The sequence below is a fragment of the Contarinia nasturtii genome, unplaced genomic scaffold (genome assembly GCF_009176525.2).
Source record: "Contarinia nasturtii isolate CC-2019 unplaced genomic scaffold, AAFC_CNas_1.1 Cnas_scaffold_129, whole genome shotgun sequence".
NCBI classification, from domain to species: Eukaryota; Metazoa; Arthropoda; class Insecta; order Diptera; family Cecidomyiidae; genus Contarinia; species Contarinia nasturtii.
The window spans coordinates 1,103,267-1,122,120 of record NW_022197486.1 but is presented as its reverse complement, the minus strand read 5'-3'; the positions used below and the strand labels follow the sequence as shown (position 1 = coordinate 1,122,120).

The following is an 18,854-nucleotide window of genomic DNA, read 5'->3' as shown; positions in this document are numbered from 1 at the left end:
ATTTTGTCTGAATTGTGTGCATTTGCCGCTGTTTCGTTTCGTCTTTGGAGTAAATACCCAGCAGCAAAATGTGTGTAAACATATTAAAACCATTTCTTTTTCGTTTTGATTTTGATATTGTTCGCTCTTATTCCCGTACTTTACAACTAACACAGCAACTTTACTAATAATATTTAATAACATATACGGATCGCAAAATTTTAAAGAAAAAAAAACACATTTAAAATATCGCTATGTGAATGCTTAACGCTTGCTGATTAATATTACTGAGCCCATACCTCATGTTGTATACAATGTTCATCTTGATATTCGGTATTGTGTTTCCTATCTCTGTCGATCGTAGGCATAGACTCAACGATGTATGAGTATGCGAATCCACGTGAACGACTTTTTTTTAATGAAATGCAGTCATTTTTTGAACACTGATTTCAATTTATTTGTTGATGTTCGCTCAATTCTCTATTGTGTGGACGCTCTCCCGTATCGATTTACATTATTGCGATGCATAAACACTCAATTTAACTCTTCGGTTTCTTTTGCCACCGCTACAAATCGAAAGAATACATTTTGGTTCGAATTGAAGTATGTTTATATGTGAATCGAGTATGTGCTTGAATATGAATTGTATCTATTTTCTCTATTTTGAATGCTTCTCTTTGTTTCTGCCATTCAACAAAGTTTAAATATTCTGTCGGTTTGTTTTTGCTCTCGTTCAGTTTTCGACTTGACACAAAATCGCGGTTGTGAGCTTGTTGGCTGCACATATGCTTGTGACTCTTTTTTTCATCTTTTCTTCTACACGTCAAAAGCTTGTGTACGTGTAAACGCAGTTATTATGTAAGTTTCAAAATTATTTTTGCGCTCTTGTTCATCTGTGTAACTTTATTTCGCTTCATTTTATTTCGATTTCAATTCTTTTTTTGTGTTTGTGTGTTTCGTTTTGTTTTGTTTCAGTGCCATGGTAATTTGTATGCATTCATGCAAATATGTCTGAGTAAACGAAAAAAAAATGTCTTAAAACGACACCATAACCAAAAGACAACGAGTAATGCCGGCAATAACAATATAACGACACGGCAATCCCGTGTGGAAAAAAATTGACTGACTGACTGCTGAAATCGACTGAAATTGAATTTTCTTCTTTTCGACTTTAGTCGTCTATGTATCTCATTTTAAATAGATGACTTATTTGAGACGTTTTTGTCTATATAGTCAACTGCGATTGAAGTTGAATTAAGTTGTATTTTTCTCTACTATGATTGACTGACAAATCAGCCAAATCAAGTTAAAACATCATCAATCTCAGTTGGCTTTAGCCAAAAACGTCCCAAATCAGTTAACTGACTAGTCAGTCAGTAATTTTCCACAAGGGATGGCATTGATAATCACAAATTTATTGAAGAGATTATTTACCAATTTTTGCAACATACACACAGACACACACAACGAAAGAAATTTTTCGAAATTACTCAGATTTGTCATAACGATGTAATTGGCCCCTTTTGCTTGGTTATTGTGGTTTTTGTTTTCAAAATTGGTTGTGTCGTCTTCTTTTTCATCGTCGTCGTTGCGTTTCATTTCTTTCAAAGGAAAATGGTGACTTACGATCGAAATGCAAGTGAAGTGTATCGGACAATGATGTTTATTTTTCCACATTTGACCCGTTGAAGTGCCGTTAGAAAGGTACCCAACATGAACTTAATCGCTTTAAACACTCGTGAACACGTTGTTTGTTAATTTTAGTTTGAAGATGATTTTGAAATGTTCAATCACCAATGTTTATGTTTAATCTTCATTTTGAAGAGATTTTCATTTCGTTTACATTGTTTTTCCATCAAAGGCAGTTTTTTTGTTTCTATTTTAACCTATAATCGTCTTTGATACGGATGATTTTTGCATCTGAGAAAATTGAACTTTCAATTCGTTGAATGGAAATTACTATTAAAAACAATCATTTGATATCAAACTTATTTGGTGTGTTTTTTCAAAAATTTGAATGAAATTGGCGGAAAAAATGTTAATTCAAACATTCAAATCATTTAAATTGTTAAGCAAATCATGCAAATGAACAGCAGCATGCATTCAAGCATCGTTTTGGCGACGCAATATCTACGCGTTTCGCGTGTCTTTTGCACCATTTGCTGCATTTTTTCCTTTTTTATTCGAAGTTTTTTTTTATGTATGCGTGTCTTTCAAATACAAAACTATTTAAAAGCAACACAGTTTGAAAACATTTAGATTTGATTTATATGAGTTTCTGTAAAGAACTGGAGGTTTTACGTGAATGAATGGTAACATCAAAAATCCAAAAATCATTAAAAAATATGTGTTGGCAAATACAAATCAAAAGTACTTACTGTAGCTGATGAAACAGCTGTACTTTGTTTGCTTATTTCATGAGTATAAAAGTCGATCATAATATCCAATCCAAATTAAATAAATATTCTGATTGAATTCTGTGCTTTTTTTCCCTCATTAAATGCATGAATATCGCCAACGGCGTCGGTATGTATCGAACTGTACAATGAAAAGTAGGAAATGCAATTTAAACGCAACACGTTGTATGCCGTTATATACTTATAATGAAAATTGTGCGAGAATCAAGTCAAAATACGCTTGCAAACACATTCCGAACAAAAATCGACTTCATGGCATTTATAACCGCTACATTAAATGTCTGCATCGAATCGCTGTGAATATATATAACAAGTTCAATCACAAAAGTGAGAGACAGACCGACCATTCTACACACATGAGAGAAAAAAAGAGACACTGACTCGTAGTATGCGTGGATCTTTAAAGCCATTTTCCCATATGCGTACGCATGCATTATTCCAGTTTTGATAGTGTAAATACAATATAATGCGTTACTGTTGTCGTTTCAAGTCACATGTTCAGACAATATTTTATGAGGTTTGCGTGCAGACACATTTGGTACCCCTTTTATCTGGTGCAACAGCAAAAAAAAACTAAACAAATTGAAAGGAATGGTGGAGCAATAAAAGACCAGAAGTGAATACTTGTTGAATTCAATTGAATTATATGTTGACGCACATACTTCATTTTAAAACAACTACAAAATAATGATTGTGTAGATCGCAAATGAAAAATGGGATGCCATATGTCAGAGCATTCACTTTTTTATCTTTGTTCTGTTGATGTTTTGATGTTGTTGTTTTTGTTCTTCTTTTTGTTGTTTCGTTTGTTTGAAAATCCTGCACTCTGAAATGAACCCGGATTCTAATATCTATAACAATATTGAATAGGAAACAAGTATATTGGCAACAAAACTAGAATAGAACACACGGTGACAGATCGCATATGAAATTAATCAGCATTTTTTGACTGAATATGGCTTTAAGTTCCTACAGACAGCAAAAAAAAGAAGAAGAACCTCGAACATCTTATCGCTTCAGTTAGTTTTTCGCTATTTAAATTAATTTTTGTTCGATTCGGACAGCGAATCGCTGATTTTTAGACATTCGTATATGGCATAAACGATAAAATGCAAATGATGATATTGCAAACTCATACATATAAACTGACGAAGAAGAAGAAAAAAAACAGCTGATATTTAAACAACGATTGGCGCTAAATTCTATCGATGGATATTATTGTAGTATATGATCCAATGTCTATCTTTGACCTATTCGCATTTGTTTTCTCGTTGGGCGGACGTGAATAAGAACTAGCGCAGAACTGTATTTCAAATGATTAAAATAAGCAATTCTTCATTCGAACCAAAAAAAGATGCTGGTTCTTTTTCCATCGTTTATTCGCATTAATTTACTATTTAAATTTTTTCTCAATGGTCTATCATCTAAAAAGCGCATTGTCACACCAACCAGATGATCATAAAAGTCACGATATATATCGTAGTATATACGACACTTTATAGCTCAATTACGGTTAAAGACATAGCAATTGATGAATTTTGGAGTGTAACCGATTTGATGTGTGTACAAAAGCGCGTGCGAATCGGTGAGAAGCTATTGTGCAAACGCTACTTTAATTTGCAAAGAAATCCGGTTTAAATTGTGGACACAAACCAACCGTTTCTCTCTCTCTCTCTCTCCCTCTGGCTTTATTGCTTTTCTTCTCACAAACGATCGCAAGCGGAACCTTTTATATTCGTGAAATTCATTGACGAACAACGCGCGTTAAGGAAATTTGCACCGTACTTTGTGCACACGATGGTAACGAATGGTGAAGCAATACCCATTACATATATATAGTTTTGATTAGATGTAAACAGTGAATTAGTGGCGAATGCCGCTGAGTGTTGAATACCAAAATCCAAATACTACCTGACCATTTTCCAGGTACCACAACATTGTCTCACATCATAGATTGAGCTCCATTTAATAAAATAATTTACATTAAAATATTTTCGCATTTCATAATGTACACACTATCTTTTTTTTTCTCCATTCTTTTATCAACGAAAAAAATATATATGATATTTCAATAATGCCACAACGAGTGGAAAGGCTTTGAACAAATCACTTTGAAATAAATCGAACACTTTTCAACTAAACTTCACCATATAATTGGACTTTTTTTCTCAATTACTTTCTGTAACATAAAAACCAAATACTCGCGTATGAATGCAATTCAGTTCGTTCTTTGTCTCATTCGATGCAATTTTTCGTTTGCTTTAACATTGCATGACAGTGTCAAATGAAAAGTCACTCACATTATATTTCACTGTTTCTTGATTGCGGTAAAGTTTCTTTGTCTCACTTTTTTGTTAGCAAAAAACTTGACTGCTAATATCCATTTGGTATCAAACGTGTACATTTTTCTCACAGTATGCATAAAAAAACGAACCACGCGGAACAGCAAATTGAGCTTAATTTCATTTTGGCGTAATTCCATCGGCATCATTTAATTGAAATTGGCTTATTTTAGTATTCAAATTATTATTTTAAACTTGGAAACGATGGAAACAATTAAATTGCTTGGTCAAAAGAAAATCGTTAGGTAAGCGTGCATATGTAACGTGTGTGTTGAGAACTAGGGGATAACCGTGAATTGCAGATCGAATAATTTATAATAATAAACGCTATTTCTCTCTAGTTTTCACTAATTCTGCTAGTATTTCTACTAGTTTGTTCTAATACTGCTATTTTTTGCTAATTTCTCTAGTACGTCAAAAATATTGCATATGTCAGATTGACAGCATGATCGAATAACTGAAATGTGTTTACGTAAATGTTTCAAAAGTTGACACTTTCAACGTGTATATTTGAAGCAGGCACTAGCGTATACGTTTTCAGTAAGAAATCTGTCATCAAATCTACATATCCGATTGCAATTCGTAAATTGTAGTTAAAACAGATGAAACGTGCTTGGTTACGTGCCATTGAATATATTTTTATTTAAAAATGAGAAAAAGCGCATTTAACTACATATTTTGATACATTTTAGTTCAACACTATTCAATTCGTTCGTTTTGTGAATTTTATTTTAATTAATTATTTCAATATATTCAAGAATAAATGCTTACTAAAGTATATACGTGTACAGTGCTAATTTATTGCTAATTTTGCTATTTTCTTCATGTAAATTTCCATATTTTTTTGCTAATGTGCTAATTCTAATTCGCATGGATATCCCCTAGGTTGAGAATCATCAATTAAACAAATAAACAGATTCAAAATTGACAAAGGTGGTAAAGAAAATATGTGATCTAAATTTGCCAATTAATTTTCTTTTCTTTCTCTAAAAAACATGTCGTTGTTTGTATTTTCTCTCTTCTTTCGTTATGAAAATGTCATAAGGTATTAACGTAAATTGATTAGGTCGAAAAAATGCCTAAAATCAAATTGACACTCGATCATGTTTTTGATTGGGCATTCATTTATATGCAGAGTTTTTTTAGTCCGTTGTGTGTGTGTGTGTGTGTGTGTGTGTTCAGCGTTGTATTCACGCGAGGCCTTATTTCGTAATTTTTGAATGTTATAACTTGGAAACAAAGTCTTCTAGTGAACTTCTGACATGCCATCATTTTTATGCGGCTCATTAAATGCAAAGACACTTGGCTAAACTATGAAAGCTATGGCCGTTCGATTTTTGGTATTGGTTGTGTTTGTTTGATAAATGAAGCCTTCAATCGATACATCACGACGTTTGTATGGCAATTATGATGAATTTTTTTTTGTTGCCTCTCTTCGTATCGCTCTTGTCGTTGACAAGGCACTGCGTCGTCTGACGAAAAATAGTCAATTTATTTTTCTAATGCAAAAATTAATCGACAATCATTCACTCTTTAATTGAAATATCAAATACGTTTTATATAACGCGATATTCAACAACAAAATAGTTTCGCTTTAAATAATATAATATAAAAAAATTATTTTCTTCTATTTTTGAAGCTGTGCACTATGTTAACACATAACGCAAATGCTCCAAAAGAGACTGGAAGCAACGAAAATAAAATGATAGCAAAAAAAAGGGATTGCATTGCACGAATTTGTATGTATACACATTTACGTTATATATGGATATGCATATGTTGGAACTTCAGGCGCTATAGTCTTGTTCAACACTGTATGTTGTGGTTCTGTTTAATTTTTTTATTATGTTGTCCGTTGTACGAAAGCGATCGTGCCATTTTGAGCTCATACAAAATGTGTACAATAGAATGCTGCAAGTGAACAAAAAAACACCTCTTTTTTTACTTAAGATAAAATTGTAAAGGTAATTGTACATTATGATTTTTTTCAGTGATTAAATTGAATAATAAAAGAGCTACAAATTTTCCCCATTGTCACACTTTTGAAAAATGCCTGCAATTGACCTTTTCATTTTGAAAAAATAGCAAGAAAAAACGTCACTGAAAAATCTACTGAAATAGTTTTAAATAGAAAATTCGCGAATAAAAGCACAGTTTTTGGTAAGCTATTTACAGAATCATTGTGTGTATATATAAAAACTCGATAGCAATGGTAATATGTTGATTTCATTTACTAGATTATATTTATTCTTGGCGCCACCAAATGATAACCTGCTGATTTTGCCAGGCATTTTTTCGTATAGTCAAAAGCATAGCATATAGTATGTTGCCCATCGTTTCACCATTTGCCGAAACACACATACACGCCAAAATTTGAATCACACAAGCCATGGGTCTGCCGGTCGGCCTTGTAGATAATAAATTAAAACACGTTTCCAAAGTCTACTAATGAGTGAATTAGATAAAGAATAGATCGAAACTTGAGCATTTCGACTGCATTCTGTGAAGGACAATGAAATTAGATGTCCATTTCAGAGCCATCCGAACGGCGACAAACTATAATCAGCTATCTATCAAACGGATGTTTGTTTATTTAATTAACATCGTTATTATTTTAATGTGTAGGTATGTCGTCATATCTCTTTGAATTGACAATATACATATACATTGCCGTTGTCATCGTTTGTTGTTGTCGATGAACGCGTGCCCATTCAATATTGGGTTTCTTTTTTTTATTGATTTACTGACATAGAAATGAACGCACACAAAATTATGAATTGGAATTTTGATTTGTGGTTCGACCTTGGCTAACGGCACATTGACGAGATTTCACAGATGCTTCAATGCTGTTCCGTAACCCATAAAATTACCATATTCTTGTAATTTTTCTTCGCATTACAGCGAATACTCAACAATGAAACAACACATAAAATTATAAATTTATAAATACATTAATTTTTCTTAAAGAGACGCTCGCGCTTCGATCACAACTAACAATATGCAACGACGCATTGACATTAGATTTTCTGTTGTGACGAGAGATTGAGATATATTCTGTGTGTATTTATGTCTCGATCGAATCTTGTTAAATTATTGCACAACTTTTTGACTGGGAAAATTTCACGCATTTTACCAATTGAATTTGATTTATGCGTTCAATCGCGACAAATTGACGGGCATCGTCTGAGTTTTGATTTGATTGAGAATGTCAACTTAAATGGATTTTATTTTAATGCTTAAAATTGAATATCTGGTTTGTCCGCTTGGCCAATGAATTTTTCGATGGAAAAATATCTATTAATTTTTGTGACATAATTTAATTAATTTAAAACATAAAATGTCATATCAAAAGACGATAATGTTGTTGACATTTTACTTCCACAAGAATATTGGTGGATATATAAACAGAAAAAAGAAACATCGAAAATCGATTTGGGCGAACATAAATAAAAATTGGAATCGAAAAGAAAATGATCTCATAAATAACACTTTGAATTAATTCTATTTTTTTGAAACTTTATTTTGGTGACAGAAGAATGGCAGCTAAACAAAACAATTTTTATTTGAAGTGAATTGTGTAGGTTATAGTGAATAAATCAAGAGATTACGGATGTATTTTAATGTGAGATGGTACGCGACAAAAAAAACCAACAAGTCACCTATTCATCTACAATTCTACATAATAATGAAATAGATTTATTTTCATGACAAATTGCCTAGCATATAATAAATCGCCAATTCGCCACAAAAACTCGCTCCGATCTCAATGCACGCACACATACACACACACGAAAACATAAAAAACTGAAATAATGCTGGGATTACTAAAATAATTCTCTTTCAATTAGAATAATTCTGTATAAAAATGACAACATTCTTCAAATACGCCCAATTCAGCTAGAGCATTGAGCTTTTTTGTGAATTATTTGTGTCGCATACAATTCAATTAATTTCCTGATCCAATGTATGGCCACTTGAGCAAAAACTTATTGCATAGGAAGAGATCGTCTAGTCTAGATTAATGAGAAAACAATTTATTACCATGAAAAATCGATGGAATTTAAATGAAAAAAATGCTTGTTTTGAGCAATGATTCCGTAAGCTCCTCAACCGTTGGCATCGATAGAAAGACAAGTAAAATCGATGAAAACTGAAATGCGTAGCTGGCAATGAGAAAACGTTGACGGATTTTCTACGCATATTTATACAAATTGTATTTCTTGGTAAATAAAATTGCATTTATGCCGAAAATGATTTGTTTTCGCGTTAGTAAATCAAGTGATTGCATTGCGACACACAGTGAAACGCGTACACACACACACGCATTCCAACTGCCTTAATCCATGTTGCGATGACGCATTGAATTTTTTGCCAATTTTGCTTGTCTTTCTATCGGTTCTAATGATACCAATGTTCACGCAGATCGATAACATTTATTATTACTGTTTACTTACTATGTCTCTAGGTTTCTGTTTTTTTTTTCTTCATCTTTTTTTCGTTTGTATGTGCGCGCTTTTTTCTGTTTCTCTTCTATTTGGGTTATATCTTGTTTTGAATGCGGAAAAGTACTATTAAATTAAAATATTTTTATTACGTCGAGTCCAAACTGACTGCATTTTTTCGCTCGTTCAATTGGCTTCTAATTCGTCGGTGGTTCAAGAATCGTGTGCATAATAAATTGCAAAATGTTAGCAATATGGCGCTCAGTTGATCGTTCGTTCGCTTAGTGTCAGATCGTTGCATGCAGTTTGTATGATTTGTGACGGTGTTTGTAAAATTTTCTACGCTTGATGCATTTTTATATCGCATTAAATATACGACACATAAAATAAGTATTCGCGCAAAATAAAATGAATGAATAAACGCAACTGCAAGTGGAAAAAAGTCATGGAATGAAGAAATGTACGCTGTGGTAACGCACGTATAAATAAAGAGTATACTCAAAAGGGCTTGGCCTTTTTTCTGTCTCTATCTCACCGAACAATTTAATTAAATTAATTGTAGCCTTTTCTTTTTGCTCTCTGTTAAGGTTGGTCGTGTTTTTTTTTTCGTTCGTCGGTTGGTTGGCATCGATCTGTTTTCTTAGAAAACGTTTTATTATGATTTGTGATTTATGGTGGTTGGTATACGTGCCGCAAATATTTTCCTATTGTGTGCATCGTTTCGAAAATGTGTTCAAAATCCACACAAAAGCACCTCGGCCAATATACTCGATTCGCCCAAAGAAACACAAAGTCTATGCACTCAAATGTCGATGGATTTTATCAATTGCACCTTCTCAAATCGAAGAAAAGAATCATACCAATCGAACATTATGCCGCGCATTTTTAACTCTATTACAATCGCCGCAACATTGAGCAAAAGCAACAATAACAAGGAAAATCTGACCAAAATCTGAAGGCAACACATACACTTTCAATCAATCTGCCAATTGTATAATTGAACGGTACACACACACAGACACATACTTTTAAATACATTCGAATTCTTTAGCTATTTTTTGGATTTCGAATTGAGCATGACATATTGGTTTGATTGTTCGATATATTATTTTTATTATTCATAATAATACTGAAAAAAAATCTACAAGCTATAAAGAGATTGACTGTATTGAATGTTGTTGGTTGGTGCGCAATTTGGTCATTTTTTCATGTGCTTGCGAATTGAAACAAATAGCGTGTCGAAAATGGATCTCCACAATAAATTTGCACAAAATCTATAGCGACGTGTGCAAATGGCTCGAGATTCAAGGAAAATGCAAAATTGTTGCAAAAAAAAAAATTTGCAAGATTTCGAATGGTATACTGTATGACCACATGGAGAAAGAAGTTATAACTATCATGTCAGGCCACGACAAAACGCCAGTGCTATGGTGAAATGTTTTCAAGCACCGAAAACTTGTACACACACACACACACACACACACACACACACACACACACACACACATTGAAGTCAATACGATTTATGTATCACACCAAATCGGCAAAAGAATGAGGAAAAAAACATGCATATTTGACATATTACGAATATGACTTGCAAAAAATGTGAATCAATGCTGTGAATACGGTTGAATGTATCAGAATCGCGCAATAAATACCATGAACAAATGAGTTATAATCAGTGAAAGCGGAGATTTTTCTCCTTCCTCATCACGTATGTCTCCTGCCATCCATCTTATTATGTCCGCTCTCGATGATCTTAATTTCATCCTTTTATACATGTATATATTATGATCAATGGGCTTTTGGTCGATTTATAAATGCTGTGTGCCATAATTGTGCTATTGCTGTCACCACATTTCATTTTGTACTTTATTTATTGCGATTTGTTTCTCTTTATTGAAATCGTTGTCGTTGCCTGTCCGGAATTTATGTTGTGAGCCAAAAAACATGCAAATTACTTCTGTGATAGCTTATTACATTTTCAATGTGACGCACGCCAACTGTTTACGTTGTGTGCGATGAGATCAAATTGTATTCCATATCATTGATTTATTTAGTATGCATTCATACTTGATGGCGGACGAAAACTGTAATTTATTGTTGGTTGCGTTTTTTCGGCTCTCGACGTTTCGATATATTTCCCTTGGAAGTATGGCAACAATTAATGTTTCATTAAATATAAGAAAAACCGTCAATTGTTGACTTTTTCTTAACTCAGAAATGGATCAAATCGGAAAGAACCTCGATGGTTAATCGAGAAAGGAGAATGGTTGACGTGCTGCCTTAAATGGTTGTCATGATCTTTTTTTTTATTTCATCTTGATATGAATTCTAATCAACCATGTACAATAAGACCTCAATTGCTATCATCGGTATACGATCATTTAAAAAAAAAAAACAAGGAATTTGTACGCAATCGCATGTTTTTGTGCATAATTCCATGCATGGCACACATGATTTATTGTCACTGATCATGTAGAAACCGTGCGATTTGTATGCAATCGAATTTTTATGTGATGTCGCCCAAAACAGTTAACCACTGAATTAAATTACATCGTGTGGCTATATTTCAGTGTGTTTACGCGTGTACTTAGCGTTGTTGGCCCAGGTCGTAAATGAACTGTGTAACTTTGTTTTAGCGAGATGAGTGATCGCTTGGGCTAAAAGCTGATGGTTTTTTTTTTTGTTTTTTCCGTTGTAAACAAAGTTGCTGAAGAAATATTTTATGAGCATTTGAGTGATATAAGCCATGACACATCAATTAAATGGTCGCAATATAATCCCAGCAAAAATCAGGGGAAGTAATTGGTGTGTAGCGATGAATTGAACCGAATGACGGTTGAAAATTTGGTTTTTGCTTTTTATTTCGATTTTTATGAGTAATATGCACTTTTACTAGTTTTGACTGACATTGAACGTTGAATCGTAGATGTCAAATTATGTGTATTTGTACCGTAGCAAACGACAACAACAACACAAACCGATTGCCGATCAATTTTGTTCCATAAAATTCCATTCGGAGTGTCCGTGTCACACGAGAGAGTGAGAGAGAGAGATAGAGAGAGAGAGAGAAAGAGAAACCAATCTCAGAATTTCAGCAGCTTCGCAAAAGCATAGTCACTGGGCGATTCCTTGAACTTTATGGTTTTGAAATTTTGATCCATCAACATTTGCAAAAGATTCAGTAGATAGGTCTGTCGCGTTTTTTTGAGAGAAATGATCGCTGATTTCGATAGATTTTCAGAAACAAACTCAAAAAAGAACTCTTTAAAGAAACCGAAAAAGTGAATGAGAATGACAAAAAATTCTGAAATGAGTATAATCCATGCGAATTAATGTCACATATGAAAGTGGTGCTTGTAGGGCGACAATAGCCACATGAAAAAGGTCATGATTCATGATCATGTCAAATTGATAATTGAAAAACAACACAAGCATACAAGACATATTCGGCAAGGGAAAATTACACAGAAGCAATCGGAGAGTATGTTCTGCTATTGAGACCTTTTTAGGTACGCATATGAATATTGCAATAAAAATATGAACTCGAACGTATGCAGAAAAAAATTAGTGAAAAAATGGTGAATAATACTGTGATTTCTTTTTTTACAAGCTTCACTATTCATTCAATTGACGACCGATTTTATGATTTATTTCCAGTTTTCTGCTTTTTGGTTCATTAATCTGTGTGTATTTTTTCTTCTTTAATATATTTCACAATGACTGTTGTGGGTTTTTTTTTCACTCACCTATGTTTGTTATTCGACTCTCCGATGTATTTTATGCCATTTTTTTCATTCATTCATTTGGTCTTTAATTTTTCTGGTTGATTAGCAATACGCTGTCTTTTTTTGTCCAAAACACATTGGTTTGGTCCATGTTTACAAACAATTAATTTGGTATTCAAGTAAAAATATACAACATGATCGCAAAATGATGTGTTTTGTCACATGTTATAAGTGTATATGTGAAATGAGAAAAAATGGTGACACGATAGATGGCCGTCAGGCAGTCTATCGACATCTCACATTCATTTCTTTTGTGTTTTATTTCAACTGTCTCGACTTTTTCATCTAAAACAAAACATCAACCGTTTGACATAGAAAAAAACACGTCGTTTCTCTGTCTATTCTTGTCGATTGAGTGAGTTCAATCGGAAGTCATATATTTCACATTTATTATCTTTTCATTACATTTTGCGTCAATTTTAAATATCTCATCCATACGTAAAATATATTATGTAAAAAACTGCAAAAAAGAAATGTCGCACCTCAGTCCCGACTGCATTATCTCTGGTCACATCAAAGCACGTGCGGTAATATGCGGTAATTTGATGCAATTCGCCTGTGGAACAACATTCGGTAAATGAATGTGCCCACAACCGATTGCATATTTTGAAAAAGAAAGTTCAAGATGTTCCATGTCTCTCTATCGGTTTTCTCTATTGTTTTGAAAACTTGTTTAAAAATGATACATTTGATGATGCGTATTCAAATATTTTGTTTTGTGTATTGTTCGCGCGTGCGCATTTAACAATTTGATACGATCAAATGACGAACATTTCGAGACAGCAAGATGCGGTCGGTATAGGTTAGAAAATATTGATTCGCACAAACAATGTGCATTAATTAAAATATGAAGAGGGTGGAGAGGGAGCAGACAGGCTGGCAGACTGGCATCGAAAAAGTACGAACGTACAAAATAATTGCTTCGACTATGTGTTGAAAAGTTCGGCATGAAAAATGAAAGCAATTGGAATTTTGTTTATACGATGCGCACAGAGTTAAGTACACATCAATTGGGTCAAAAACGAAATATTCATTTATTTAACAATACGGCAGTTCGTTTCGGATTGTACTAACAACAACTACACAAAACGAAACGTGCGTATATTTGGCAGACGAAATGATTGAGCGAATGAACAAAATATATTACTACATTATAAATAGAAAGAGATGTATGAGAGAGAGAGAGATTTTGTATAAGAAAATTGGGAAATTGATTTCGAAGCATTTCAACGCATTCGTTCAAAATGATTTTCATTTTCGCCACAATTTGGAATCTTCACAAGAAAACTATACCGATTATATGAACCTTTAAATCTCTCTTGAACACTTTCGAAGTCGAGCGAAATTAAAAAAAAAAAAAACGAAACAAACTGAAACACTCACTCAAAATTGTTTGCGCGAACTTACCGTAATCGTATTCGCGATTCCAAGTGTGTGCGCATTGCAATGAATATGAAATTTAATATTCGAACAAATCGAAAAACCGAGCTCAACGGAAATATCACCAAAATGAGAAAATCATAATAGTTTTCTAATAAATTCGTTGGTTTCTTTTTACAAATTTATGTATTTTGATGTGTATACATTGCACAAAACAAATGGTACACATGTAATTCGAAAGTAAGAAAAATTTAAATAAATATTTCTAATGGGTCGTTTTCTTCCTCTCTTCCAATTTCAGATTTAACATGAGCACAACATATGCACAACATCAAACCCAAAAGATCTATAACACATTTTGAATAAATAAAATAGAAGAGAAAAATACGACGAAAAAGACAGGAAGGTTTTTGAATTGAAGAAAACGTGCAGAACATCCAAGCACTTTGCACTGCAAAAGTCAATAACATCGAAATTATATTTAAAAGAAAGAATTGATTGGCATTTAAGGCGTAAATAGTTATTTGCACGTCTTGGTGTGTGGCTTCGAAAACCGCTGTAACAAGATCATCAACATACCGACCGCAAAATTAAATAACACCCGTATCCAAGACAAACCAAATGAATCATCGTACCCACTCAGGAAATTCACCTACGGTCATTACAAATCCAAATGCTTTTGACAGTAGTAATTCCATTGGAGCAGCAGCAGCCACAACAAAGGCAACATCGACTAAAAATAATCGACAGCATCGATTGAATGCACCAAAAAGTGCCATTTCATCATCGGATCATTCAAGCGGCAACAATAAAAATCAAACGGCCATTGATTTCGATGCACTTGAATCAATACCATTTGATGAAGTGACAATAACAACGCCAACCACAACCAATACCGCAATACCAGCAAAATTTGATGATACACATAGTGATATTGTTGTTACCAATCACGATTCGAACGCTCACATATCGGCTGTTTTTAAAAAATTAACTACATACTTTTCCCATTCATCACATAAAACGCTTACTAATTTAAAATCAAATAATCATAAAAACAGTAGCAAACATAAATGTAATTTAACAAATAAACTATCACTGTCACAACAATTGGATGATCATAATAATCATCATAAGTTTATCAATAGCAAACAAAATAGCATTGAGAATTGTGCCGTGATCGAAAATTGTAATGCGATTTCGTTGCCACCATCAATTGTATCATCAACATCAAATCGAAGTGAATGTAGAAACAGCAGCAAGGAAAGCTGCAACAGTGATGATACATCCCCACCAAGTGATAATAAGCAGATACCATTTGTGACAATAAATGCAAAGAAATCGACAAATAATCACCATTCTAGTGATAAAATTAGCGTGAACAATAAGATAAACTTAAGTGCAAATGCCACCATGTGTCGGGCCGATGATAGCTATGCACTTGATGGTCGAAATGCAACCATAAACACATCAACGATGCCATCGTCAACAGCACAAACGAACACCACCATTAAGCGAACAAAAGACATAAAATCCACACTCGATGGACTACAAACCGGTGAAACATTCTCATTACCGCGGGTCAGTTTAAGACAAAGGTATGTTCATTCTTTTATCGAAAATCAATTGGAATCAATTGGAAACAATTCGATCGACAGATTGCGAGCAAAGGGCAACCGTTCACCATAAACATTTTATCGGTGATTATCGGTATACTTAACAATATGCCTCGCAACGTCCATTGAGATCTTTTCCTAAAACCACATTCATTTGAAAAGATAGTTTGTTATTTTGAATATGCCAATTTGTTTAATTATTGGAACTGACCGCTAAATTCTTGAATCATTTAAAAGTCATAGTTCAATTGGTTCGTCAATTTGTTTAAACAAATATGTTGCATACCAACTTTTAGGTCATTGGTGTGTCGCATTCTGATTTATTTTTATTTTTTCGTCAAAGAAAATAATCGATTCTTGCATATAAGTTGGCTAAGCCATTTCTATTTCTCGCATACATGTGATCACACAGAAAAGCAAAAACAAATTGATTGAGAAACGATGCTGGGGTCGCATACAAATCAACAAGTGCATGTATGTTACGTATGCTTGCACACAAACCTATTGACCTATTACAAACTCTTTTTTTACCATCCTAAACTATGGATAATAAATACAAGAAAAAAAAAGATAATTAAATTTATTATTTTGAATTGAGCGCGGAGAACGTGTGTTCAATGTGAGTGCTGGTAAAAAACCAATATGGTCAACGATGCATCACCTCGAATTCATTTTTGGGAAACTAACGCAATGAAACTGCGATGGAACATGTGTAAAATCAATAATTGTTGAATGCACTTATATTCAAGTCACATACGAGAACGGGAAATAGACATATGTTTTAAATATGGAAAATGGCATATTTTCATCAATAAGCGCATGCGAAAATGTACAAACACAGAAAGACACTTCGATGACTAAAGATGTACCGGTTCATAAAGATGCATTGATTGCGAAATCTGATTGAAAGAATAAAAACATTGCACATTTTTCACTGGCATTTTCACGATGCAGCAAAAAAACATGCGGTGAGAAAAAAAAAACAACCAGACGAACTCTATTTGAACTCGGGGCGTTTTTATTGTGTTTAACATTTGGCCGAAATTCAATGAATTATGCTCGCACTAAATGCAATGCATCAACGAGTTAAATATTATTATTGGCAATGCGTGTATGTGTTATAGTACATTGCCGTCAGAAAGTTTGAGACCAAGCAAAAAAATGTCATACAATTTCATACAAATTGACGATTTTTTGGAGCAATATTTAATATATTTCAGAAAGAGCTAGACTCATAATTGCACACTTATTGTTCTATTTACGGAGAGTAAACTAGTGAAGTTTTACCAAAAAATATCTACGCGTCTAAGAAATATCTGACGTTTGCACTTTCAAGTGTGAAAAATTATTATTTTTCATACAAAATGTGTCATTGTATGAAAAAAATGAGTTTGGTCTCAAATTTTCTGACGGCACTGTACATACACGGTGCCCCGGAATAAATGCAAAGTATTTTCTATCGATTCGTGGTTGACAAATGCCAAAACATTTCATGAAAAATATCGATGAACAACGGTGCACAATCGTTAGTTCGCTCGTTTGATTTTGAATGTATATGCACGACCATATTTGTGGAATTTTTTCATTTGATATACACAACAAATATTGAATTTTAAAAGATGGAAAAAAACAAACACGAAAAAAATGATAAAGGTCAATTAAAGTTTGGCGCCCGGAATGTGCCTAATGCAAGCACATTTATTTTATTACCTCGTTTGTAATGAGGGCATTAAGTTTTTGTCTGAGAACCAAACAACATCCGTATTGTAATGCACCATAAATATTGAAATAATCTCGTTTAGACACAGATTTACGTATTTACGGAGAGAGACCGAGGGGGTCATTTGTTGTGATTAATTCATTGACCGCCCGCAAATCGTGTGTTATGTGTCAAATGAATTGATAACAGCGTGTGTGCCATAAATTCATCAAATAAACAATGTCAAATCAATTTGTTTTCGTGTGCGACATTACACCAAACTCGTGCATTCCATAGTCGGCGCATGTCTTTTTATTTACCAACGAGAAAAAAAATCCTTTTCTTGTACGTTTCTCAATGGATGACAACATACATCCAAATTTAAAACTTAACATTAAAGTGGAAAAAATGGTATCTCCTAGTGACACATTTTTTGAGAAATTAATGAGTAACACAAATTCAGTGGATTGATTATGATGGGGCGGTGAACACATTTGACCGCATCTCCTTCAATTTAAAGTGGAAAAAGCGCACATATTCTTCGAATGCTTTGCACATACGATTGAAAACAAAAAAAAAAATTGTTATTTTGGCTGAAACGCACGTTACCGAGACAGAATGCGAAAAAGAGACAATCGAAGTAATCAATTAAGTACCGAAACATTAATTTCATTAATTAACTCATTTGTGTGGCTGAGAATTTTTATTTATTTTTGGCAATTATGACGCAAAAAGAAAAGTTGACGATGGTTCGAAGTAAAATAAGACAAAATTAAATAGTCATCAATGTTCTTTTTTCTCTCTCTCTCTCTCGATAGTCTCGAAGAAAACGTATTGATTGAATTCCATCATCAAAATGCATAATCGTTAAATTCGTCCGATCTTTTTTATTCATACCTTTTATGCTTCGAAGCAAATGACTTTGAACCGTTTTGCAAAATATCAGGAAAGTAACGATACAATTACCAAGTGACAAAAAGGTAGAAAATACATAATAGCACACATTTGAAGCAACGATGTTTTTTTCTGTACGCATACTATACACTGAATTAAAAGAACCTAAAACAAAGAATAAAAATGATCGTCGATTTTTCATTTAATAAGAAAACAACTACGCATATGCATGAATCAGTAATATATGTGATTTATAAAATCGATTTAGTGAACGAATTAAGTTCCATTATCGCATGC

The 18,854-nt window shown here is 33.4% G+C and overlaps 1 protein-coding gene across 3 annotated transcripts in view; it reads left to right on the top strand.

Moving 5' to 3' along the window:
- LOC116343356 (probable serine/threonine-protein kinase DDB_G0282963) overlaps nt 1-18,854 on the top strand; it is a 79,024-nt gene that overhangs the window by 9,342 nt on the left and 50,828 nt on the right. For all 3 annotated transcript variants that reach the window (XM_031771386.1, XM_031771393.1, XM_031771378.1), the window contains exon 2: nt 14,653-15,946. In XM_031771386.1, the coding sequence (XP_031627246.1) occupies nt 14,973-15,946 (974 nt within the window). In that variant the 5' untranslated portion in view covers nt 14,653-14,972. The remainder of the gene's footprint in view (nt 1-14,652; nt 15,947-18,854) is intronic.